Source organism: Loxodonta africana, chromosome 23 (genome assembly GCF_030014295.1).
Source record: "Loxodonta africana isolate mLoxAfr1 chromosome 23, mLoxAfr1.hap2, whole genome shotgun sequence".
Lineage (NCBI taxonomy): Eukaryota > Metazoa > Chordata > Mammalia > Proboscidea > Elephantidae > Loxodonta > Loxodonta africana.
In genome coordinates, this window is record NC_087364.1 from 67,400,609 (window position 1) to 67,428,076 (window position 27,468).

Here is a 27,468-nt window from a genome sequence, read left to right on the forward strand (position 1 = left end):
AGAGCACTTTATTGTGCTCATGAGGAACCTGTGCATAGATCAAGAGACGGTCATTGGAACAGAACAAGGGGATACTGTGTGGTTTAAAGTCAGGAAAGGTGTGCATCAGGGTTGTATCCTTTCACCATACTTATTCAATCTGTATGCTGAGCAAATAATCCAAGAAGCTGGACTACATGAAGAACACGGCATCAGGATTGAAGGACTAATTAATAACCTGCATTATGCAGATGACACAACCTTGCTTGCTGAAAGTGAAGAGAACTATAAACACTGATGAAGATCGGTATGGATTACACCTCAACATAGAGAAAACAAAAATTCTCACGACTGGACCAATAAGTAACATCTTGATAATGGAGAAAAAGATTAAAGTCGTCAAGGATTTCATTTTGCTTGGCTCTACGGTCAACACGTATGGAAACAGCAGTCAAGAAATCAAATGACACGTTGCATTGGGCAAATCTGCTGCAAAAGACCTCTTTAAAGTGTTGAAAAGCAAAGATGGCACCTTGAAGACCAAGATGTGCCCAAGCTAAGCCATGGTGTTTTCAATCGCCTTATATGCATGTGAAAGCTGGGCAGTGAATAAGGAAGACCGAAGAAGAATTGAAGCCTTTAATATGGTGTTGGTGAAGTTTATTGAATATACCACGGACTGCCAAAAGAATGAACAAATCTGTCTTAGAAGAAGTACAACCAGAATGCTCCTTAGAAGCAAGGATGGCGAGACTACATCTTACATACTTTGGACATGTTGTCAGGAGGGATCAATCCCTGGAGAAGGACATCATGCTTGGTAAGATAGAGAAAAAAAAAAAAAAGATAGAGAGTCAGCGAAAAAGAGGAAGACCCTCAACTAGGTGGATTGACACAGTGGCTGCAACAATGGGCTCAAGCATAACAGTAATTTTGAGGATGGTGCAGCACTAGGCAGTGTTTCATTCCTTTGTATGTAGGGTCTCTATGAGTCAAGTTGATGGCACCTAACAACAACAGTAACAATGCTGAGTGAAATAAGTCAATCACAAAAGGACAGATACTGTGTGAGAACACTATTATAAAAGAACAACAAAAAGTTTACATTCAGAGAGAAAAAATATTCTTTGGTGGTTACCATTAATGGGTGGAGAGAAAGGGAAAATTGCCAGATAGAAGATACATGTTAATATTGGTGAAGGGAAAGGCAATACATAATATGGGAGAAGTCAGCACAATATGACCAAGGCAAGAGAGGACACTGAAAGGAATGCAAGAATAAAGGGCACTACTAGACAATCCTGCAACAATAGTATTAACAAACAATAATTTAGGAACGGATGCATAGGTAGATATGCCAAGAGGTGTGGAAGGGTGTAAGGGAGCACACCCACTGTCAGATACAGGTTTGGTGGTGGGTATTTTTGTATACATGACTGTAGATGTTCCTCATATATTCATATAGACAGTAGAGCACACAAGGGGCACAGTCAGGGAAACCTCGTAGACGTAGCCAAGCACGTGCTGGGATGAAATTTCTAGGGTCAAAAGCAAAGGACCATAGACTTGGGGGACATCTATTTCATAAAGACAATGTTCTGCATCCTACTTTGATGAGTAGCATCTGGGGTCTTAAAAGTTTACGAACAGCCATCTAAGATACAACGATTGGTCTCTTCACATCCAGAGCAAAGGTGAGTGGAGCAACTAGTTCAAAGGACTAATGGAACACATGAACCACAGGCTACACAATCCTGAGGCCAGAAGAACTAGATGGTACCCAGTTACCACTACCAACCATTCTGACTGGGATCACTACAGAGGGTTCCTAACAGAGCAGAAGAAAAATGTAGAACAAAAAATCAAATTCACAAAAAAGACCGGACTTACTGGTCTGACAGAGACTGGAAGAACCCTCATGACTATGACCCTAAGACACCCTTCTGACCTGGAACTGAAGCCATTCCTGGAGACCACCCTCCAGCCAAACAGTAGACAAAGCCAAATTTATTGCCATTGAGGCTATTCCAACTCATAGCGGCTCTATAGGACAGAGTAGAACTGGCCTATAGGGTTTCTAGGGGGTAGCTGGTGGATTTAAACTGCCAAACTTTTGGTTAGCAGCTGAAGTCTTAACCACTGCTCCACTGGACAAGCCTATAAAATAATTAATAACACCAGAGAGGAACGTGCCCCTTAGAATTATATGAGATCAAGAGGGCAATATTTGACCCAATGCAAAGATGAGAAGGCAGGAAGAGGTAGAAATCAGGAGCAAAGGAAACAGGGAACCCAGAGTGGAAACAGGGAGAGTGCTGACACATTGTAGGGAATGAAACCAAGGCCATGAAACTCTTTGTGTACAAACTATCAAATAAGAATCTAATTTGCTCTGTAAACTTTCAACTAATGCACAATAAAAAAAAAAAAGTCTAACACGCCTTGTCATGGAACTTACAGGAACAATATCAATAGATAACATTTATTAAGTACTAACGATGTGTCAGGAACTGTTCTTACATTTATTAACTCTAGAAAGAATTCAGAAAAACCCTATGAGGTAGGTACTATTACTATTCCCATTAGCTATAAGGAAACTGAGAGAGACGTCAAGCAACTGCAGCTAATTTTTATAGAGCTATTAGTTTGCACAGAGCTTTTGTATACATTATCGTATTTAATTTTTCTTAATTAATGCCTTCAATAGCTTTGGCCTCATTTTTACAGATGAAGAAGCAAAGTTCCACAGATTACTTAATAAGCCAGTGACAGAGCTGGGAAGAGGGTTGGATCCCTGGCCCACCCGCTCCAAAGCCCATGCTTCTACACACCAGGCTAAAAGCTGAGGGTTTGTGACAAGTTCTGCGAGTGATAGAAATTAGTATAAAGTTGATGAGGAGGAGGATAACGACTTGCAGGGTCGAGAACAATGTCTTTATTTTTTATGTTTTGAGGGTGGTTGTCATGGATTGAATTGTGTCCCCCCAAAATATCTGTCAACTTAGCTGGGCCATGAGTCTCGGTATTGTGTGATTGTCCACCATTTGATGTGATTGTCCACCATTTTATGTGATTTCCTTATATGTTGTGAATCCTACACTATGATGTAATAAGATGGATAAGAGGCAGTTATATTGATCAGGTCTACAAGATTAGGTAGTGTCTCAAGCCAATCTCTTTTGAGATATAAAAGAGAGTAACAAGCAAAGAAATGGGGAACCTCATACTACCAAAAAAGCAGTGCCAAGAGCAGAGTGCGTCCTTTGGACCTGAGGTTCCTGTGCTGAGATGCTCCCACACCGAGGGAAGACTGATGACAAGGACCTTCCCCCAGAGACGACAGAGAAAGCCTTCCCCTGGCACCGACACCCTGAGTTTGGATTTTCTAGCCTGCTAGACTGTGCGAAAATAAATTTCTCTTTGTTAAATCCAGCCACATGTAGTACTTCTGTTATACCACCATTCAATGACTAAGACAGTGTAAGACTTTGGTTCATTTTCCAACGCTCTCCTCACACAAATATAAGAAACTACAGAACTGCTAATTGATAGGAATATGACTCTCCAAATTTCACCTGTTGGTGGTGGTGACACCCGTTGGTGGTGGTAACAGGCGGGGAGAGATCATCATATGTATCTTATCAGGCTCCTAGGTAGATGTGAAAATTGGAAGCGTTGCCCAGCTCTACTCTCTGTGTCTGTCTCGTGCCTTTCATCGGACTGAAATTGTTGGCTTCTTCCACTGGGGCACAGAAGAACAGGCCCTTGGACTTGCTAGGAGGGTCTTAAAGCAGCATGTGCAGAGAGAGCACAGTTTTTACCTAGGCTGTGAATTACAGATCACCAAATGGCATCACTTTCTGAAGAGGCTTTTATTTATGCATTACTGAAAAAAATGCCCATATTAAAGAATTTTCAGAAAAGGTAAAAGCATGATTCTTATACAAATATATGATTAACACATCTCCAAGATTCTATTGAACTCATTTATGGAGGGAATCAATAAGATTACAGTAAAAACCAGTTACAGCTGGTTTAAAGGATAGTTCTAAGTACCACACATGGTTGGGGAATAAAGCATGCTGCAATGAATTTACAAAGAGACACAAAACATGTCTATCCACAGGGCAGTAACCAATTGCATTCCATCAGAATCATTTAATTTGGATTTCTATGAACAAGAATAATTTGTATTATTATTGGCTTTCTACAATTCATGGAGTTGTAAACTAGCTCAAACTCAAAGACAATGAAAGATAGAAATAAACCAGAAGAATGAGCTAGACAGGACACTTAGGTGGGAAGCAGAATAATGGCCCTCCAAAGACGTCCACATCCTAATCCCTAAAGCCTGTAAATCTGTTATTTTACAAGGCCAAAGGGACTTGGTAGATGTGATTAAGTTAAGGACTTTGAGATGAGGAGATTATTCTGGATTATCCAGATGGGTCCAACATAATCACGTGGGTCCTTATAAGAGAGAGACAAGAGGGTCCACATCAGAGAACAAGACAAAAGCAGAGGCCCGAGTGATGCATCCATGAGCCAAGGAATGCGAGCAGCTTCTAGAAGCTGGAAAAGACGAGGAACGGCTTCTCCCATAGAGCCCCCAGGAGAAATGCAACTGGGTTAACACAGTGATTTTAGTCCCACAAGGCCCATTTTGGACTTCTAACTTCCAGAGCTATAAAATAATGAATATGTGTTGTTTTACTCTACTAAATTTGCGATAATTTGTTACAACATCAATAGGAAACTAATACCTCACTAGTCTTTTTTTTTTTTTTGGTCCATTTCAAAGTATTTGACAATTTTTCCTGACAGGTTGAAAGGCCAATTGATAGAGATGGGGGAACTTAAGCCTCCTCCCCCAAAGTTAGACCTTGGCCCTGCCGCTAACGCAGTAATGCATACTATCTGAGCTACTACTGTATTTGTTCTGAGTGCAGATTTACCACTGTAATTATGAGTTATGGCAATATGAAATAGCCTTTCTTCTGTGAGATCTCAAGGGCAGAAGTGGGAGGAGGGGACATGAAGGTGGGAATTCGGGAGTAACGAAATGGTCTGGCCAAAGAGGATGTCCAAGAAGCCAAGTTACAGCCACAGGAAATCAGCCTGGGATTTACAGCTCCCCAGGATAATTTACAAAGGGGCTTTCTTGTTATCAAAGATCACACAGTTGTTTAGTGGCAATTACCTTAGTGAAAAACCAAACACTCAGATTCCAGACCTGGCTCTTTCACTTACTGCTGGTAGGACTTCTAACAAGGTGTTTTTGTGTGTAATGGGCTTAGCCTCTTTGTTTGTAAAATGGGTGTTAGGATGATGGCCACCCTTCTGTGCCTTGCAGGGCTGTCGTCATGCTCAGATGAACTCATTCACATTAGGAAATTGATAGTGATCATCAAATGAAACAATACATTAGCATTAAGCAATAGAAGGATTTGAAGCTGAAGCATTCATAATTTATAGACGTATAGTACATTGTGCACAAATGGTTGACAATGCAGTGCGTGTGATTATCCTAAAATCCATTCATTTAATTCAACAAACGTTTATTGACCAATTACTTCAAGGCTTACGCACATGCTGCACCCTGGCAATTTGAAAATGAATAAAACAATGCCTTTGGCCTGTAGGAGATCACAGGTAGAGTGAGGGAGACAGGCAACCGAGTAAGGTCAATGCTATGTGGTGAGTGATAATACTTAAGAAATGAACAGAATTACGGGGAGGAACAGAGAAGGTAGCAACGAGCTCTGATCCAATATGATCCAGGCTCAGAATAAATATCCTAAGGCAGCCTATGCATGCTAACACTAATGCTTTCCAGTTGTATAACATTTTAAGTACGTAAGTCTTAATGGGACTTCATGCTAGCTTAGTTTTTTGGGTTTTACTATCTGGGTTAAAATGAAGAAAGAATCAATATGCAGAAGAAATAGTGTTTGTTCCAGTTGATTCTGGCAGGGAATGAGGCTTCAAATCAGTCATCACCTCGAACTCTCTCTTCGTCTTTCTATCCCCCCACCTCATCCACCTTGCCTTTTCCTTGTATTTCCCCAGACGTCTTTCTCCTTCTCGGGTTTCCAGTTCCAAAATCTTTGCACAAGGCGTTTCCTTGGCTGTGTTTCAATGATACATAAAATATCAATACCCTCTGCAAAGTGTCACAGTCCAGCACCCTCTCAAGGGGACAATAGCATGGTGATACCCATCACCCCCATGAACCAACCCCTCCTGAAAGAGCCCAAGGCTGGCGCCAGTGCAGGAGTTAGCTCCTGAGCATGTTTTCTTTTCATTCTTTTTGTGTTGTTTTTTGGGTTACAAAATGCATACAGAAAAGGGTACAGATAAAAAATACAATCCTTGTTGCATTTTAGCAATTTGTACATAATCTGCCAGCCACTCCTTGGAAATCCAATGGGGCAGTTCTACTCTGTCCTATAGGGTCCCTATGAGTCAGGATTGACTCAATGGCAATGGGTTTGGTTTTGGTTTACGTAGCCAGCACCCAGAGTGTGATTCTTAGGTGCCTTCAGTTCGCTTCTGACTCATAGCGACCTCGTGTACAACAGAACGAGATACTGCCCAGTCCTGAGCCATCCTCACAATCCTTGCTATGCTTGAGCCCATTGTTGCAGGCACTACGTCAATTCATCTCTTTTTCACTGACCCCTCTACCAAGCATGATGTCCTTCTCCAGGGTCTGGTCCCCCTCGTTAGGTAGTTTCTGATAATGTTAAATGTGTATTTACTGTATAATCCAGCAAATCTGCTCCTGGGTATTTACACAAAAGAAATGAAAACATATGTCCATAAAAAGACCCTAACAATAATGTTCATAGTAGCTTTTTCATAATACCCCAAAAACCCAAGTCTCCATGCCGCTGAAATAGGTAAGCAAATTGAAGCGCATCCATACAATGAAATACGACAGAGCAACAAAAACAAAATGAACTAGTGATACAACCAGCAACATGATGGAATCTCAAGACATTAGGTTGAGCAAAAGAGCCCAGAAGCAAAAGTGAACAACTGTAAGATTCCTTGACTTGGAGTTCAAAAACAGGGAACACTTGTCCATGGCGATAGAAATCACAAGAGCGGTTACCAATAGGGGGTTGGGATTGACTGGACCGGAACTTGAAGGAACTTTTTGGGATAATGGAAGTGCTCTGCGTCTTGATTGGTCATACAGATGCATGTATGCGTCAAGCTCATTGAATTTTACACTTAAAAAAAAAAAAACACTTAAGGTCAGTATAAATCACTGTATGTAAAATTTACCTCAATTAAAAAAAGTTAATGGAAAGCAATGTTTTAGCAGAGGTTCAAACAGATATCTGACCAGTACTAGACCTAGATGGTATTTATAACTCTCTTAAAGACTTTCCCTACATAGATTTTTTTTTATTTACTTTTCATTATGTACTACATTCATAAGTTAAAAAATTAAAACAAACTCAGGAAAACAAAAAAAGAGAAACTGAAAATTCTTACTCCCATCCTTGTTCCTCATCTGCTGAGTTCCCCCACCCCACAGGCAACTACTACTCTCAGTTTCTTATATGTATTCTTCCTCAAACTTTTTAAGCAAAAAAAAATTGCCCTAAGTTTTTTACTCACAGCAATGGAGTCTGAGAAAACACGCATTTAGACACAAAACAACCTGCCGATAGTCACATAGCATTAGAATTGTTAGTATTAGAACTCCCGGTTTGCCGTCATATTTGGCCGAATCTTTGCCCAAAGTCTTTGTTGTAACTTTTCAAAGCAAGTTTTCCAGAGAATTTCCACGTGGTGTCAGACCTTTTTGGGTAGTCAGGTTGGAAATGCTCTTTTTGGCCAGGACTCTTGCTATGCCTAACTGCTGAAGCCAGGGTTTCTCTTTAAAGGCACTGCAAGAAAACAAGACGGAATTAACAAGGAGATCCAGCCAATCTTTTCCCCTTTCCCAGCTGAAAAGATGAAAATCTTTTGATTGTGTAACTGTGGCTGGTTTATCTTGTCACATGAGGTAAGATGTAAAATCGGAGGCAGCAGCCTTTCTAAAACTAGTTCCTTGTGAAGTAGTGGGACTGACATCCTCGCAAGGCAATGCTAGTAGTTGAGAGCCCACAACTGGAAACAGAAAACCGTTAATGCCATGTTGATCTCCTGAGGCTGGAACCTTTTCTATCTGTCCTCTGCTGGACATCTGCATAACCACATACTCCCTGACCTCTTCTCCCTTCTACCCCAGCCAACACCACAAACAAAATTAGGCTTTTGTCATTGATAAGGCATTGGATATTTCGACAGCCTTTAACCAAAATGTGGAGCCCTGGTGGCACAGAAGAAACCCTGGTGGCATAGTTGTTAAGTGCTACGGCAAGGGTCGGCAGTTCAAATCTACCAGGTGCTCCTCGGAAACTCTATGGGGCAGTTCTACTCTGTCCCATAGGGTCGCTACGAGTGGGAATCGACTTGACGGCACTGGGTTTAGTTTTTTGGGTTTTTTTGGTTTGGTGGCACAGTGGTTAAGGGCTATAGCTGCTAACCAAAAGGCTCACAGGTCAAATCAACCTGCTGCTCCCTGGAAACCTTATGAAGCAGTTCTACTCTATCCCATAGGGTCACTATGAGTCGGACACAACAGCAATGGGCTCGGTTTGGGTTTTGGTTGGTGGTGCAGTGGTTAAGAACTTGGCTACTGACCAAAAGGTCGGCAGTTTGATCCACCAGCTGCTCCTTTGGAAACCCTATGGGGCAGTTCTACTCTGTCCTATAGGGTCGCTATGAGTCAGAATTGACTTGATGGCAGTGGGTTTGGGTTTTTTTGGTTTCTAACTGCAATGCAATGAAACTTTATGTTTGATAGCTATTCTCTGGTTATATGCTAATAAAGACTTCTAATTTTGAATTATATGACTAATATATGACAAATTAATTTTCATATATTAAATTAACATCTCTCCACTTTCTTCACCTGGTTCACCCCTAGTTGTCCTTCAGATTTCAGCTCAAAGACTTCCCTAGGGAGGACAAGGTCCATGTTATAGACTTCTATAGAATCAAGTTCCTCTTCTTCACAGCACTTTCCTCAGTTTGCCTGTACAGTCATTTCTGTCACAATTTACTAAGCAGTTTGCTTCTCAAGTGCAGGACTGCATGTCTGCTCCCTCTCCACTACACACAGTGACCAACTGTCCACTAGGCCCCAGGGTGAGGGATTTCCTGGGAAATGCGACTTTTAGTGCTGGGAAAAGTCCTGGACAAACCAAGATGGTTGGTCAGCCTACCACTACATCTTCAGCTTAATGAGTGTTGAATGAATAACCGTTAACTGGACCATCAATTCGGCCACCTAACTGAGCTTGAGTGTTCCGTTTCAGCATAGGCATTCCAGCCCAAGCAGAAAAGGATGGTATAAGCACATACAACTTTCCCAGGCTTTTATGCATTCATTCAACAGCTATTTATTGAGCATTTACTGTATGCCCAGCACTATTATAAGTGCTGGAGATACAAAAAGTGAACAAAGTTCTTACCCCCATGCAGGAGTCAAGGAATTCAGGATGCAGGTCCAACAACAAGAGGGCAAGGGCTTAGTGACTAGATGTGTATTATCTGACAAGCTAGACTGGGAGGCTGGGCCCGCAGGATTTGGCCAATTCTCTGACCTGTCTTTGGGGATCCACCTGCCCCATTAGACTTCCTCCCTGCTCAAGCTTCTCCTACTCCTAGAATCCCCAACAAATAGGCCACTTGTCCAGAGGCGTTAAGGAGGAGTTACTCCCATATCAAGAGCAGGGCTTAGTGGCCGTGAGCAGGGCTTAGTGGCCGTGAGCAGGCCAAGCAGATTTCTTCCCTGAATTCATTTTTCCAGCTCACCCCTCCAGTCACTGCTCCAGTGGGTCCTCTATCGCCCAAAGCAGGACTGAGGGGGGCAGGCAATGCAACTAGCCACCCAAACCCAGTGCTTAGGAATGCACAAGAAGAGTAGCCCCGCTCTAGTGTCTGTGCTTTTCTAGGACCCACACGCCTACACGTCTTAGTCATCTAGGTCTGCTATAACAGAAATACCACAAGTGGATGGCTTCAACAAAGAGATGTTTATTCTCTCACAGTCTAGTAAGCTAGAAGTCCAAATTCAGGGCATCAGCTCCAAGGGAAGACTTTCTCGCTCTGACAGCTCTGGAGGAAGGTCTTTGTCATCAATCTTCCACTGGACTAGGAGCTTCTCGGTGCAGGGATCCTGGGTCCAAAGGACATGCTCTTCTCCTGACACTACTTTCTTGGTGGCATGAGGTCCCCATGTCTCTCTGCTCACTTCTCTCTTTTATATCTCAAAAGAGATTGGCTCAAGACACATCCCAACCTTGTAGATTGAGTCCTGCTCATTAACATAACTGTCACTGATCCCATCTCATCAACATGACAGAGACAGGATTTACAATATATGGGAAAATCATAGCAAGTGACAAAATGGTGGGCAATCACATGATACTGGGAATCATGGCCTACCCAAGTTAATACACGTATTTTGGGGGACACGATTCAATCCATGATGCCACCTACACAAAACAGCAAGGCCTGCCAGTCCAGGTTGCTCAGCAGAGCCTCAGCATGTGGTCCTACTGTATCCCAGCACCTAATGAAGGGGGCTGAGCAGGCAGGGAGGGGGCAGGTCATAACCCTGAGTTACCAAAGAGAAGAAATACCTACTCCAAACCCATTACATGGTGTACCCAAGAAGTGTGCATAACAGACCTCATTCTACAGGCATGTACCGGAATTGTACCTTGTTGAGGGGGTACCACTGAGAACCTCTTCTCAGGGAATGTTGGGTCATAACAGAGCACCACCACAGTTGACCTTGAGAGATTTTGTCAGGGTGCTGGTCCTCTCCTTCACTCCCTCCCTTCTTGTAATTTCCCCTGGGCCTTGGTCCCTCCTACCTGTAGCTTTGTCATTGACTCAAAAATAGCCTCTCATACTCTATCGATAGGTGCTACAGATTGAATTGTTTCCCCCCCACAAAGGATGTCGAAGTCCTAATCCCTGTATCTGTAAACATGACCCTGTTTGGGGATAGGGGTTTTCTTTTGTTATGTTAAGGAGGTCATATAGAGTAGCGTGGGTCCTGAACCTGATCCCTTCTGAGCTGTATGTTATAAAAGGGAAAACAGAGTGACACACAGACAGGGGCAAGACAGACACCAGATAAAGATACATCTACAAGCAGTCAAGGAACACCAAGAAATGCCCAGACCTACAGAAGTGGAAAGAGACAGGGATCTTCCCTAGAACCCACAGAGAGAGAGAGTTGGTCCAGCCCTGCCAACAACGATTTAAAAACTGTGAGACAATAAGTTCCTGTTCTTTAATGCCACCCCCTTGTGGTATCTGTGTTGTTGTTGTTCTCGTTGTTATGGCAGCACTAGGTAACTGAGACAATGGGAATAATTTGGTACAGCCCTTCAGGAAGGTAACTCAGAAATATCTATTAAAATTTTTAATGTGCATGTCCTTTCAACAAGCAATTTCACTTCAATTGAAATATCCTGTAGAAATATTTCTGTAAATGAATAAGTATTATATATAAAAGGACTTATTGCACCACTGCCTTCATGGTGAAAATCTAGAAACAACTCAAATTAAATCAAGAGGGTGCTGGTTAAACAAGTTATTATGCACAAAAGCAATGGATTATTCGGCAGCCATTTTTTTTTTTTTTAATGAGGTAGCTCATATCCTACAACATGGAAAAAATTTAAAGATATATTTGCGATCTATATATTTATGGGAACCCCGGTGGCACAGTGGCTAAGAGCTCAGCTGCTAACCGAAAGGTTGGTGGTTCGAATCCACCAGGTGCTCCTTGGGAACCCTATGGAGCAGCTCTACTCTGTCTTACAGGGTCGCTATGAGTCAGAATTGACTTGACAGCAATAGGGGTTTTTTTGGTATATATTTATGAATGATAAGCAAAGTAAAAGCCTTTTTATGAAAAAAAAAAAGGAGACACATACACATATCTCACATATGTAAATTGAGATACATAGAAAGTTCTAGCAATAATGGTGTATTCTGGGGAGGGGAACAGGGTGGGTGAGAAGGAGAGGAGTAGGATTGAAGGACAAGGGGAGGCTTTCATGATTTACTTTATAAATTTCTGTGTTTGTACGTTTTGCAGGGAGCATATGTTACTGTATTTTGTAATTAAAATTCTTTTTTTTTTTAAGAGCCAATATTCCATTGTCCAGGTTTCCCCTCTGCACCAACACTGCCTGTTGTCCACACAGACCTCTGCTCCACCTCCCCCATTAGATTTCCTCCTGCTCAAGCTTTCCTCTACTCCTGGAATCCCCACCTACCCAGAGGTGTTCAGGAGTTCTCCCACATGGACAGCAGACTTAGTGGCCATGAGCAGGCCAGGCAGATTTATTCCCTGAATTCACTTTCCAAGCCTGAGGCAAACACCTCCAGCAATCACAGTGGCTTGAACTTAAGGCAAGAGTCTCCTGCCCAACCCCTGGTATTTTTTGTAAAGTTAGAAAAACACAGAGCTCTACTTTTATCAAAGCGTGAAGGTCCATTAGAATCGCCACCTGGGATTACCATCTATTCCCCATCCTGTCAGGATCAAACCCTCACACTGGAATCTTCACTGCATTGGACTTCCTGGGAATCAGATAATAACTGGTAAGGAAGACAATTTTCTGGTCATACCTTGGAGATCTTTTTAATCTGTAGAAAGCCCACACTATCTTCCAGAGCCTGAGGAGTGAGATGCTCTGTGATCTCTGGCTCTAGTCGTTGTCATCTCCACACCAGCCACATGCACCCACTAACCATGACTCACACTGGCACTTGGTCTGAGCTAACTGCAGCAATACCATCTCTTAATTAACTCTAAAAGATAAATTTTTAGGAATCTAAAGATGGAGTTGCTGAATGAAATGTTGTCCAGCCAGCACCTTCATACGATACAAGATAAATTGTCTGGGGTCCTGGTTTGGGAAACACCCCCTTCCCCATATAATAAGGAACATCCAATGGCTACTTTATCCACCTTGACCTAATTTCCCTGGGCCACCATCATGAAGGATTGCATTATGGCTCTTCCCTATCTCATGGCTAGGATGCTAGCTTGGTGACGGTGGATATAGACATCAAGATGGCCATGTTCACTCCTTGTGTTTGTATTTTTTTGGCACAAGAGCTGGACTGGCTTTTTAGCAGTGTGTGATCAGGCCATCTTATTGCCTAGGTTGACGGGCTACTTCAGGTAGACATAGGTGCTTTCATGACTTTGGTGAGGGGCATGCACTAGACCAAGAAGATCCGTGGCAGGACATGAGAACTGTAGGCCTTCCCTTCCTTTCCACAGCCCACCAACAAAGGAAGGTGTGAAGGGTCGTGGGAAAGACACAGTGGAAAGGGGTGAAACAGAATGGGGAGAAAGTGGCAGATGTGAAAATAGAGAGAAGAGAAAAATATTGCAAAGAGAAAAGAAAGGGTTGGAAAGAGAATTTTCTGGGAGAATCTCTGCCGGAAGAAGTTAACCACTGCTCCCTCCAGGAGTCTACCTCCCACACTGGCCTCTTTCTTTAGCAGATTGGTTTCCCCAACAATTCCCTTCTCTGCCTTGAGTTTGCCTCTCTCTGATAACACCAATCCTTGTGAAACATACCTACAAAAATAGCACACTAGTGCAGCCTCTTTGAAAAACTGTTTGGAAGTATTCACTAAAGCTAAACGTAAACTTAGCCTATGACCCTGCAATTCCATTCCTAGGCAAAGAGTCAAGAAATGACTGCAAATGCACTCCAAATCTCAAGTACAAGAATACTCATAGCAGCTTTATTCAAAATAACTCCAAATCAGACACAACCCAAATGTCCATCAGAACCAAAGGACAGAGTAGAACTGCCCCACAGGATTTCCAAGGCTGTGATCTTTATGGGAGCAGACTACCACATCTTCTTCCTGCAGAGCTGCTGGTGGGTTCGAACTGCTGACCTTTCGATTAGCAGCTGAGCTCTTAACCACTGTGCCATCAGGGAGGAGAATGAATAAATATATTACGATATATTTACGCAATGAAACATCACATAGAAATAAGAACAACTGATACGTAAAACATATTTTGTTCAACATATTGTCTATGAATTTCATAGACAATATGATGAACAAAAAGGCCAGACATAAAAGGTGCATACCATATGACGCCCTTTATGTGAAGTTCAAGAAGGGGCAAAACTAGTCTACAGTGATTAAAAAAAACCCACTGCCATCGAGTCGATTCCGACTCATAGTTACCCTATAGGACAGAGTAGAACTGTCCTATAGGGTTTCCAAGCAGCGCCTGGTGGATTCACACTGCTGATCTTTTGGTTAGCGGCCATAGCTCTTACCCCCTACACCACCAGGGCTTCCCGTCAATGGTGATAGAGGTCAGAATAGTCGTTGTATGTCTGGAAGAGATTATTGACCGACAAGGGGCACAAGAAAAATTTTCTGGGTGCTGGAAATATTTCATATATGACCTGCGTGGTGGTTGGATGGATGGATGTAAAAATTCACCAAGCCATACATGTGAGATTAGCCCTCTGTATGCATTTTATTCAATGCTTCATAACTATTTCCAAAAAAAAGCACTTCAGATAATAGATACTGGCTGTCTTTCTCACCTGAAACCACACACACACACACACACACACACACACACACACCTGCCAACGCAGATAATTTTGCACGTTTACATCCTGCCTAGCACTGCACCTGGGCCGTAATAGGTACTTATTAGATGTTTGAAAAATAAATGCATTTTTAACACACACCTGTTGACAAAACAAATCAGCATTTCCTACCTTGTGTTTACAGCCTGATTTTTAAATCAGCTATATAACTTCTTTCAATTAATCATTTTTCTCGTCTTTTTCTAGAGTTTTAGATGATCTCTTTTTTAAATAATTTTTATTGTGGTAAAATATACATAACATAAAATTTACCGTTTTAACTTCTTATGCATGTGCGATTCCGAGGCGTTAGTAACTTCATAATGTTGTGTAACTATCACTGCTGTATGTTTCCAGATCCTTTTTTTTTAATCATTCCAGACAGAAGATGATCTATTTTTATACTCAGAGATACCTCCCAAATTATAAAGATGGAAGCTGTAAAGCAGTGTCTTTATCTGCTGTCAACTTCTGGGTTGGTTTCTGAGTTTTGCTAGTTTTACAGCCCAAATCACTCTCACCACTAGGTGGCAACAACTAGCCGAATAAACCAAAAAAACCCGTTGCCATCGAGTCCATTCTGTAAAGACCAACACAGAAAGTCAGGAGCCCTGATGGTGCAGCGGTTAAGAGCTCTGCTGCTAACTAAAGGTTTGGTGGTTTGAATCCACCAGCTGGTTCTTGAAAACCCTATGGGGCAGCTCTGCTCTGTCCTTTAGGGTCGTTATTGAATCAACTTGGCGGCAATGATTTGGCTTTTTTTTTTTAATAGAAAGGCAACTAAGTGACACAGTTTAGCCTTCTTTCTTCTTTCCTTTTCATTATGTCAAGTAAGGGGAAAAGAGTTTCATAAATCTGTATTTCTACTGTTCTATCGGCATCCAGAAAATACCTCATAACTAATGGATGGGATCTGAGATCTAATCAGAGAGTTGTCTTTTCAGTGAAATCTGATGACCAATATATAAAATTTTACCTTATGAAATAAAAAAAAAGGAGCCTGAAAATCCACTTCTAATACATTTGCCTGGCTATTTCATTGTGATCATGGATTACCTTTTTAACTGACCTATAAATATTAACATCAATTCCGTCACCGTATACAGTACAGACTTCCCTCCACTTGTGTCCCTTGCCCAGTAAGTCAGCTCAGTCTTTACGATTGTTTGTCATTTAATTTTTCCCTTCTTTTCTCTCGTTTTCATTGCCATTCAGTTTTCCCTGTGCTTTTGATGTCCCCCTCCTGCATTTTAAGTTTCCCCCTTCTCCCTTTAAATATAATTAACAATTTCTTATTAGCTTAAAAAAAAAAAAAAAGCAAGAGACCTGGCTAATTGCGACAACTCTTTTCACTGACAAGGAATCTTGAGGAACAAAGTGCTGCACAGATAGGTTTGGCCAAAAAATTAACTCATTTTGTCCTAGACGCAAAGCTAAGACGAGGTCCTTGAAGCTGGGAATTGATGTATTGGAACAACCTATATGACATGGTAGGACTTCATGGACCGTTCCCTGCCCTGTTGCTGTTTGTTGCTAGCTGCCATCACGTCAGCCCCGAATCATGGCGACCTCACGCACAATGAGGGATCAGGCCATTGTGATCCGTAGGATTTTCATCGGCTGATTTTTGGAAGTATATCCCCAGGCTCTTCTTCATCTACCTTAGTCTGGAAGCTCTGCTGAAACCTGTTCGGCATTACAGCAACATGCAAGCCTCCACTGACAGACAGGTGATGGATGCACTTGACCAGGAATCGAATGTAGACCTCCCACATGGAAGGCAAGAACCCTACCACTGAGCCTACCATTGCCCCCATTCCCCATGTTCAGCCTGTCCTATGAAAGATTCGCCCTGGTATGTTTAAAGGGAAACATTACCTTGCCACAGCTAAGCAGTAGATTGCATTCTCCCTTGGAGTCTTCCCGCTGTGCTCAGAGAAAGACGTGAAGGAGGACCTTAGCAAAAAGACGGCCCCAGGTGTTGCATAGTAATAGGATGGGTGTGAATACCCCACTTTTGACACGGGAGGGAGGGGAACTTGAGGGAGATACACATTTCTTATCAACTTTTCTTTGTTTCTCACTGTGTCAGTAGTTTTTTTCTGATTTTTTTCTTGATGTCTTTGTAATTCAGAGAACTTATTTGCATCTACCAGTGGGGGAAACACGGGGGTTTCTTCTCTTCTGCTCTGCTGTGAAGTTGCCAAAGGATTCGCAGCTTTCCTGCTCGCCCTTTGCCCCCCGAGAGGGGGTAACTTGCACAGCCTGTTTTGTGGGTCCTTGTCCCCGCACTTGTGCCAGCTTTGGGAGGTCATTTTTGGTTTGGAGAAACCATCCACCATCACGGTGTCTCCAACTCTTGCCCCGGAGACTCTGGTTCCGTAAAGCTGGCTTTTGTTAAGGCCGTGACCTTGAGCTCTCAGGACCCATTGTTTTATTTTGATATAAATTCTCATGGGGATCGAAACTTTGGGAAAAGAGACTGTGGACCACGTTTTAGTCAGCAAGTATAATACACAGTCCTTATGCTTGTGTTTGAGTGCGATGGTCAGGGGGGTTTGTCCTGCGGCATTTTTGCATTCCAGGCACAGCGCGCAGCAGTTGACAAAGGCCTTCAGAATCAACAGCTGGCCCGATTCTGCAGCTGCATGAACGGGGCATTTCGAGACATCTGCGTGAAGGGCTTCGTGGCACCATGCTCGGTAGGGGTGAACACCGACCGCCTCGTTGGGCCGCACACCCTGCTTCAGGGCCCATTCGGTGAGCTCGGCGTGCCCATAAAAGGCGGCGATGTACAGGGCCACCCTTCTCTGGTACCTGGAAACAAGCAGGAGTGAAATCAGTGGATGAAAGTCGTTATGCGAAATACTCCTGAAACCTTCTAGTTAAGATGTTCATTTCGCCCTAACGTTTACCTAAAATGTCTGCAGAGAAGGCCAACAGTAAGGCGCTGCTTAAACGGCACAGGCTCTGTTTTTCCATAGTATTTTGCTGCGCACGCGTAAATACGGTAATTCAGCAGGCTTTCCTTGGCCTGGTTGTCTGTCTTCGGACAATCAAATGCTCAGGGAAAATGTCACGCTTTATATTGCATGGGAAAATGTTGGAAAAATTCAGCACATTTTAGCAGTGTGAAAGTTCTGTAAGTTTGTTTTGTGTTTTCTAACAATCCTTATTTTCTGGCTCTCTACTGCTACCTGATCTAAGCCACCATCATGCCCTTCCCTACCACCACCAGTAGGAACGGTACTAGGGCCTCCTGACCAGCCTCTTGCCGCCTTTCATCCTCCTACGAGCCCCTCCTCACTAAGCACTCAAAAAAAAAAAAAACAGAAAAACAAACTCATTGCCCTCAAGTAAATTCTGACTCACAGGACAAAGTAGAACTGACCCAAAGGGTTTCCAAGGAGCAGCTGGTGGATTTAACTGCCAGCCTTTTGGTTAGCAGCTGTAGCTGTTAACTGCTCTGCCACCAGGGTTCCCCATTACTCAGCACTCCATAAATTGGAGGGTACTTATCCTCTGTTTTAAACCCTCCAGTAGCTTCCCTTTCTTTTAAATTCTACCCGCTCACCTTGGCCTATATGGCCTCTCAACATTGGCCTTGCTCCCTTCCCCATCCCACCGCCCATCACTCCTCTCCTCTGTCACTGCACTGGCCCCACCCTGGCCTGCCTGGTGCCCCTCCAACACCCCAATTCATCCCGACCTCAGGGTCTTTGCACTAGCTTTTCCCTCTGCCTGTATGCGCCTCCTCCGATCTCCATATTGGCTGCTGCTTCCAATCAGAGCTCGCTCAGCTTAACCATCACCAACTCCCAGAGGCCTTCCCAACCACTCTAGCTAAGAAGCACACACACTCCCATACAAAGCCAGTCACTAACTATCCCCAAGCGTTTTTCAGAGCACTTCTCGCTATCTGAAATTATATTATTTGCTTGTCTGCATGATTCTTATCAGTCCCCCTCACTAGAGTGTAACTCTTTGAAGGCAGGAACGCTATTTACTGCAGAATCCTTAGTGCTTACACAGCTTTTAGCACACAGAAGACCAAAAACACCAGTTACATTGAATCGATTCTAACTCATGGTGGCCGCATGTGTGTCAGAGTAGAACTATACTGCACAGGGTTTTTAATGGCTGATTTTTCAGACAGATCTCCAGACCTTCCTTTCTAATCTCCCCTGGGTAGATTCAAACCACCAACCTTTCAGTTAGCAGATGAGAACGTTAACCTTTTGTACAACCCAAGGAATCCTGGCATATAGTAGGTGCTCCACAAATTTTTTTTTGTAGGACTAACAGACTTTTTAAATAAAATGTTGGGATTTCAGAGGCTCTAATTTTCCTGTATGTGGAAGATTCTCTGACCTGAATTATGTGGGTCTCGGGGACCCTCAGAGTCCCCGGGTGGCACAAAGAGCTAAGCACTCAGATACTAACCAAAAGGTTGGCAGTTTGAACACATCCAGGGGCACCTTGGAAGACGGTCCTGTCCATCTGCTTCTGAGAGGTCTAAAAAAAAGTCACAGCCTTGGAAATTCTATGGAGAAGTTCTACTCTGTACACATGGGGTCACCATCAGTTGGGATCAACTCGACGGCACACAGTAGCAATAATTGGGACCCTCTTGGAGTTAGATTATAATTAATTACAGTTATAAATTAATACAGTGGCATTTTGGTTCAGACATCAGTTTCTTTTGAAATTCATTAATGCAAGTTGGCGGCTCTGAATTTGAGTAGTTTTCTTGGTCTGGGGCGAAGAGCTCCCTTCCAGTCACCCCATTATTCAAGTGGGGAGCCAGGACATCATCTTTACCTTCTCCTTCCTCTCCCTGTCTTCTTAGAGCTAATTCGTCACCTAGACTAGTTGATTCTGCCTCCTACAGGCATCTTTTTTACAGTCTGCCCACTTACCCCCTCCACCTCTCCTGGCACAGCCCCAGTTCAGGCTACCAGTACCTCTTGACTCTGCGCCCTGTCTGCCTGCTTGCCTTTCTTCCCTGCACTGCAGCCAGGGCCAATGTTCTAAAATGCACATCGTGTCAAGACCCTTCCTACCTTCAATACCTTTCTGTAACTTGAAATATCAAGTCCAAATTCATTTACCATCCTACAGGGACCTGCATAAGCTGGGCTTTTCTCTTTCCAGCCTCATCACCTACCACTAACTCTCTCTCACTCTATGATCTATACCACGTGAAACTTGAACTTGTTTCAGTTCCTTGAATCCATTCTATTGTCTCCAAGCCTCTCTGATTTCCATCTTTTTTGAAATATCTTTTTTCTTTTTCCAACCCTGATGGCACAGTAGTTAAGACCTACGGCTGCTAACCAAAAGGTCGGCAGTTCGAATTCACAGGCGCTCCTTAGAAACTCTGTGGGGAAGTTCTACTCTGTCCTATAGGTCACTATGAGTTGGCCTTGACCCGATGCAACGTGTTTGGTTTTGGTTTGTTCCACTACTTGAGTACCAATGCTTCAAGTCTCAACCGAAACTTGTCTTTCTCATGACACTTCATTGGATCCCTTAAGGCCAGTTGGAGCCCTGGTGGCACAAGTGGCTAAGAGTTCAGCTACTAACCAAAAGGTTAGCAGTTCAAATCCACCATCCACTCCTTGGAAACCCTATGGGGAAGTTCTACCCCATCCTGTAGGGTCACTGCAAGCCAGAATTGACTCGATGGCAGCGGGTTTTGTTCTGGTTAAGTCTGGTTAGTCATTCTTACTATGCATTCCCATATCACCAGCACCCATGCCACAGCACTTTCCATATTGAATGATAACAGTAACAATACCTAACACTTATACCCTGCTTACTGCATGCCAGGCCTCCTCCAAGCTCGTTATGATTAGTAAGTAATTTAGTCTCTAAAACAGTTTTTTCAGATCAGAAAAAAAAAAAACCAGTTGCCATCGAGTTGATTCCAACTTACAGTGACCCCTACGTATGTCAGAGTAGAACTGCTCTGTAGGGTTTTCACAGCTGCGGCCTTTCAGAAGCAGATTGCCAGGTCTTTTTCTTGAGGAGCCATTGGGTGGATTCAAACATCCAACCTTTTGGTTAGTAGCTGAGCACTTAACTATTTGTGCCACCCAGTGACTCCTCTATGAGATGTTGTTGTTAGGTGCCGTCGAGCCAGTTCTGACTCAGAGCGACCCCATGCTCAACAGAACCAAACACTGCCTGATCCTGCACCAACCTCTAATTGTTATGCTTGAGCCCGTCTGTCTCTATGAGATAAATACTATTATTATTCCCACTTCATAGAAGAGGAAACTGATGTACGGGGAGGTTATATAACTTGCCAAAGTTTACCCAGCTAAACACTGAGGGAGCTGGGCTTTGAACCTAGGCAGGTGGGCACCCAAGTCTGCTCCCCAACATTCTGCAATTACGTGAGTCCAGAAATTGCCTACTTGTTTGCTTCCCCCACTAGGCTGTAAGCTTGCTGAGGGCAGTATTCCTAGAATCTTGCACAATGCATAGTAAATGGAAGAATAAAAACAGCTTTGCAGTTGCGGGGGGGGGGGGAAGTGCTTTGCAGTCCCGTTTACATTATGTGAGCTCCTAGATTTTATTTAAAGATTAAGTCTAGCATAGATGGCTAAGCACATGAGCACTAAAGTTATGTCGTTAGCGTCCAATTCCCAGTTCTGTGCTTGCTAGCTGTGTGATATTGGGCAGGTTTTCTAATCTCAGTTTTCTCATTTGTAATACAAGCCAAAATAGTATCCGCCTCATAAAATGGTTATAAGTATAAAATGGAGCAATAAATATAACACAGAGACACAGAGAAAGCGTTCAATAAATATGCACTACTTTTTTTACTCAAAGTAACAATGCAGTACAATTCTTTCTTTGGATTCAGCACATGGGGAAAGGAGAGAATTATCACTATCCCCGAATGGAAATTAACTAAAAATACGTGCATGTTTTATAACATTGTAAAACTTGTTTTCCAACCTATCACTTCACAGTGTCCTCGGAGTTCTTGGTGGATGTGTGAGCGTCTGTAAAACATGATTAAAGCACCAGAGGGCGCTGTTCCAAAATACCACTGAATCAAAACCTAAAGGATAATAAAAAACCAAACCTGCTGCCCTTGAGTGGATTTCGACTCATAGCGACCTTATATGACAGAGTAGAACTGCCCCATAGGGTTTCCAAGGAGCGCATGGTGGATGCAAACTGCCAACCTTTTGCCAACCTTTTGGTTAACAGCCATAGCTCTTAACTACTACATCACCAGGGTTTCTTAAAGGATAACGCAGCCTATTTATTTGGGTTGCAGTAACACACCAGAGCCCCGGTGGTGCAGTGGTTAAGAGCTCGAAGGTTGGCAGTTCAAATCCACCAGTCGCTCTTCGGAAACCCCATGGGACAGTTCTACTCCGTCCTACAGGGTCACTATAGTGTTTAACACATTAGATTTCTACCTGCCTCTTTGAGCCCACGGCCTTCCACTGCATCAGCCACACATGCTACATTTTGTGTATGGCAAAAGTATGAATGCAGTTATTAAATGCAGTTTGAAAAATTACATCTGAGCTCAGGAAGAGGCAGCCGCTGTTTCCAGCCAATTAATTAGTTGGTGTTTTGTTTCTGCTTTGGAATAACTGAGGATAAGAAGAGCAAGGCACCTATTCTGACAGTTTTTTAAAGTGCTGTTCAAAGTCTGCCATCCAAGCCAAACTGAAGTCATCCATTTAAATAGTTGGTGTTTCTCAAGGACAGTCTACTTGAATGGCAATCTGTCACCAAAGGCTGTCAGCCCTGGTGGCATCCCTGATGTCTTTTTGCAGCAAGTATTTCAATAATAATGTCTAGTTGAGACATCCTAAGCGGAACTGTCCAGAAGCAGCACATCATCTGTGCAATCGCTTGCAGGTTCAAAGTCCTATAAATTAAAAATTACTTCAGTGACTTAGCATTTCCTTTATCTCCCATACTTGAGTACTGGTCCTTCTTCTGATAAGTAGCGTTGGACCTTAAGTTTTTGTCCTAGGAGACAACCCACGAGAAATTCCTTCCATCCATCCCAGACGTCCAAGCGAAGCGTCGTGCCTGTGGATCAAGAGAGATTCCAGTCCATCACTGTGGTTTGGCAATCTGTAAAGCTTCTAATGATAGCCTTCCCCAAACAGAGGAGTGAGTTAGATGGAAAACAAACAGTAACCTTGGGGATGCTATTTTTAGCTTAGGCATTTATTGTCTTGAAAAAGCCATTTAGCTTTTGTGCACTTCCATTTTCTCATCTGCACGATAATTGCATGTAATGCTGAAATATTTTTGCAGCTATCTTAAAACAGCCCTGTGGACATTGATTCAGTGCTGATGTATAAATGACTAGGTAAACTGAAGCCGTTATGTTGGAAGAGAAAGCTTAGTGGCAAGATCAGTGGCCTTCTTGGGCCCTTTGGTTACTAGCAGGCTCTGGGTGGAGTTGAATGATGCTCGGTAGCTAGCCTCTGGTTCTATACTTCATGAGATAGCAGGAATTCTGTGTTATAAGCACAAAAGCAATGCAATGATGCTGGAGAATTCATATGCTCCTCAAAATTCTATCCTCTCCCCCAGAAGACATGGCCTCCAGGCTCTCTGTTAACCAAGAACTAAAACCGTTCCAGAAGCCAACTCTTCAGACAAAGATCAGACTGGACTATAAAACATAAAATGATACTCACAAAGAGTGTGCTTCTTAGTTCAAGTAGATATGGGAGATTAAATGGGCAGCTCCTGTCCAAAGGTGGGATGAGAAAGCAGAAAGGGACAGGAGCTGGTTGAATGGACACGAGAAATCCAGGGTGGAAACGAGGACTGTGCTGTCACATTATAGAGGGAGCAACTAGGGTCACATAACAAAGCGTATATAAATTTTTGAATGAGAAACTAACTTGAGCTGTAAACTTTCACTTAAAGCACAATTTTTTAAAAAATCTATCCTCTCTCTCTCTTACTTAAGATTCTGGTGAAGAACCAGATGGCATCAGATGAAAAGCCAGCCCCGTGAGTTCAGAGAGTCTGCCATGGCTGCCATCTTGGGCCCCACGTACTCCAGACATTGATCATCCATATGTTATCTCCGATCTTGGATCAAAAGGAGGAAGTGATTTAGGAGATAAAATTGGAGCCATTATTCTGTGTCCTTGAGCATAAAGAATGTGACCCGGACTCATGGGGACTCACAAGGACACGTCAACTGGGCCCTGAGGCATAAAGACAATATAGCTAGGACAATCTTGAAAAACGTTTTTAGGGAATCTTTCATATAAATAAGCCAAACAGAACACAAAAGACCCACATATTTTCTACTCTTATCTTTTTTATAGGCATTTCGTGAAGAGCCAGATTTGTTGAACCAATGAAGACCTTCCTGACCGTCATACCTATACCAATGATTATTAAGAAAGACAATTCAAGACACTTGAGACTATGTTGGTAACTCCTGCCTGGAGGGGAGAGTAGAGGGTAGAGGGGTTTAGAAGCTGGCGAAATGGGTATGAAAAGAGAGAGTGGAGGGAGGGAGGAGGCTGTATCATTAGGGGGAGGGTAATTAGGAGTGTGTAGGACGGTGTATATATAAGTTTCTGTGTGAGAGACTGACTTGATTTGTAAACTTTCACTTAAAGCACAATAAAATTATTAAAAAAAAAAAAAAGAAAGACAATTCAAAACGTAGAATCACAGTGACTTGGCAGTTTTTAGCCAATCTATAAAAAGATGAAGCTTACCATGATTTTACCCATTTGTAATGTTAATAAAAAAAAAAATATGTACTGATAATTTGGTAACATCCCTTGGACTCAGGCGATAAGGCTCTGGCACCATGCTTGTCCGTTTCCCACTTTTGCTTTACCAAAAAAAAAAAAAATCTATCCCCTCCTACTTCTGTGACACCACATTCCCTTTGTCCTTCCAGCTGGTGTTTTCCAGGAATCTCCTCAGCCTTCTGCTCTTCTTACTCTACACATTCCCCGGAAAAAAAATCCAAACTCTTCCATGTGGTCGCCAAGGCCGTCCTTTCTACCTCACTCACCTCCCTCAACTCACTTTGCTTCAGCCACTCTGACCTTTCACCTGTTCTTCAAACATACTAAGACTATGCCCACCTCAGGATCTAAAGACTTAAAATGTCTTCTTCCTGAAAGGGTCTTCCTCTAGATTGTCACCAGCTGTGTCTTTCTCAAGGGATAGTGGTGGCTCAGTGGTAGAATTCTTCCCTTCCATGTGGGAGACCTGGGTTTGACTCCTGGCCAGTGCACCTCAAGAGCAGACCCCACCCATCTGTGAGTGGAGGCTTACGTGTTGCTATGATGCTGAACAGGTTTCAGCAGAGCTTCCAGACTAAGACATACTAGAAAGCAAGGCCTGGCAATTTACTTGCAAAAATCAACAAATGATCCCATTTTGCATGGGATCACTATGTGTTGGGGCTGACTTGAAGACAGGTAACAACAACAATAACAACGTGTCCTTCTCACGATTCAGCTTTCAATTTAAATGCCATGTCCTCATGGAGGACCACCCCTTGGCCACCATTGCTAAAGCAATCTGTACCACTACCACCACCCCTCTAGTACCCTTTATCTCAAGACCTCATTTTAACTTCTGTATAGCCCCTACCATCAGTACCAAAAATCAATGGACTTGTTTGGGAATATTTTTTGCATTCCTCCACTAAAAAGCAACCTTCTTTAGGCTTCAGGAGACAGCCTAGCACTCAGTAGTGCTCAATACTCACTCGTTATCCCAACCCACCTGGAGCAAAGAAAAATGAAGAACATCAAAGACACAGGAAAATAAGTCCAAGAGGCAAAAGGGACCACTTAAACCAGAGACTCCATCAGCCTGAGACCAGAAGAACTAGATGGTGCCCAGCTTCTGCCAATGACCGCCCTGACAGGGAACACAACAGGAAGTCCCTGGTGGAGCAGGAGAAAACTGGGGTGCAGAACTCAAACTCTAGTAAAAAGACTAGACTTAATGGTCTGATTGAGACTGGAGGAATCCCAGAAGACATGGCCCCTATACTCTCTCTTAATCCAGAACTAAATCGATTCCTGAAGCCAACTCCTCAGACAAAGATTAGACTGGACTATAAGACAAAGAATTATACTTGTGAAGAGAGTGCTTCTTAGCTCAAGTAGATAAAAAAAAAAAATTTTTTTTTTTAGGTACACGAGACTAAATGGGCAGCTCCTGTCCGGAGGCGAGATGAGAAGGCAGAAAGGGACAGGAGCTGGTTGAATGGAAATCCAGGGTGGAAAGGAGGAGTGTGCTGTCACATTATATGTGTATAAATTTTTGTATGAGAAACTAACTTGAGCTATAAACTTTCACCTAAAGCACAATTAAAAAAAAAAACACACACACACACTGGTTGGCTGACTATCTGGCAGCCTCAGTGACACTAATGACTTCATTCACCAGCAATGTGTCATTCACTTCCAAATCTAAATCCCTGGCCCAGTCCTCTGTTCCAACCCAGCTCCCCTTGCTGGGGATATTGACATCTGAGTGATTGTGCTACAACCCCATCATTCTACAAAACAACTTGTCATCGTTAACCCCCACCTGCTTTTCTTCTTGTATTCTTGCTACCTAAGCTAGAAATGGAAACCCTGGTGGCATAGTGGTTAAGAGCTATGGCCGCTAACCAAAAGGTTAGCAGTTCAAATCCACTAGGCGCTCCTTGGACACACTATGGGGTAGTTGAGTTATGGCTGCTAACCAAAAGGTCAGCAGGTCAAATCCACCAGGTGCTCCTTGGAAACCCTATGCAGTAGTTCTACTCTGTCCTATAGGGTCACTATGAGTCGGAATTGACTCAATAGCAATAGGCTTGCTTTTTTTTTAAAGCTAGAAATGGGGGAGTGGTTCTTCCCCCCTCCTTTTCCCCACGCCCTTCGTCTAAACAATTGCTCAGGCCTGGCAAGCTTAGCCCAGAAACATTTAGGAACTCTGTTTCCTTGCCTCCATCTCAATCAGTACAGCCCTCCTTCAGGCCTAGATTACCTCTCACCTAGATCTTTTACAAGAAGCTTCCAACAGCCACCCCCTCTCTGTATACAGGTGTCTGCTAAAACGTCTTCTCCTTTGCCGACCAACCGCCTAAAGTAGCCTCCTCACCCCGACCACATCGCTTTCTGTTCCAGCCTCCTGCTTTCCTTTTCTTCAAAGTTCTTACTCTGTTTGAAATGACATAGTTTAGATATTTTGTTCTAGATATTTAGAACCTGATGGTGCTTGTATCTCCCACTGAAATGCAAGCTCTGAGAAGGTAGAGACCTTGCCACTCTTACTCATGGCTCTGTTCCTGCTTACCCGAACAAGCCTAGCTCATAGCAAATGTTCGGTAAATATTTGTTGAATGAAGTTCTGCCTCACTCCCTAAACACTTTCTGGTCACATACTACCTACCCGATCACTTAGCTGTCTGCTAGCTGACCCGCTCTTCTCTGTGTACACCAGGCTTTTTCTTGCCTGGTGTCCTTTCTGTCTGAAAGCTTCTGACTCCTTTCCCATAGCCTTCTACCAGTCATTTATGATGTAACCCTAGCATCACCTCCTCCAAGAGGTCCTCCTTGACTATATCCCCCTTTCACCCCTCCAAATAGGCTAAGGAACTGCTTCTCTGGGCTCTCATGGTATACACTAACTCTCTTCTTTATTGAACATGCATTACTGCTTTGGAACTGCTTGGTTACAAACACTAACAGTGAACTCTCTGAGCCCAAGAATCATGGTTTAT

The 27,468-nt window shown here is 43.1% G+C and overlaps 1 protein-coding gene across 1 annotated transcript in view; it reads right to left on the reverse strand.

Moving 5' to 3' along the window:
- Nucleotides 1–6,211: 6,211 nt before the first annotated feature.
- The window catches only part of ANKUB1 (ankyrin repeat and ubiquitin domain containing 1), a 50,716-nt gene continuing 29,459 nt past the window's right edge, over nucleotides 6,212–27,468 (reverse strand). The window contains exons 4-6 of the mRNA XM_003416159.3: nucleotides 22,667–22,781; nucleotides 16,590–17,528; nucleotides 6,212–7,883 (exon numbers count right to left, since the gene is read on the reverse strand). Coding sequence (XP_003416207.2) covers nucleotides 7,754–7,883; nucleotides 16,590–17,528; nucleotides 22,667–22,781 — 1,184 coding nt within the window. The 3' untranslated portion in view covers nucleotides 6,212–7,753. The remainder of the gene's footprint in view (nucleotides 7,884–16,589; nucleotides 17,529–22,666; nucleotides 22,782–27,468) is intronic.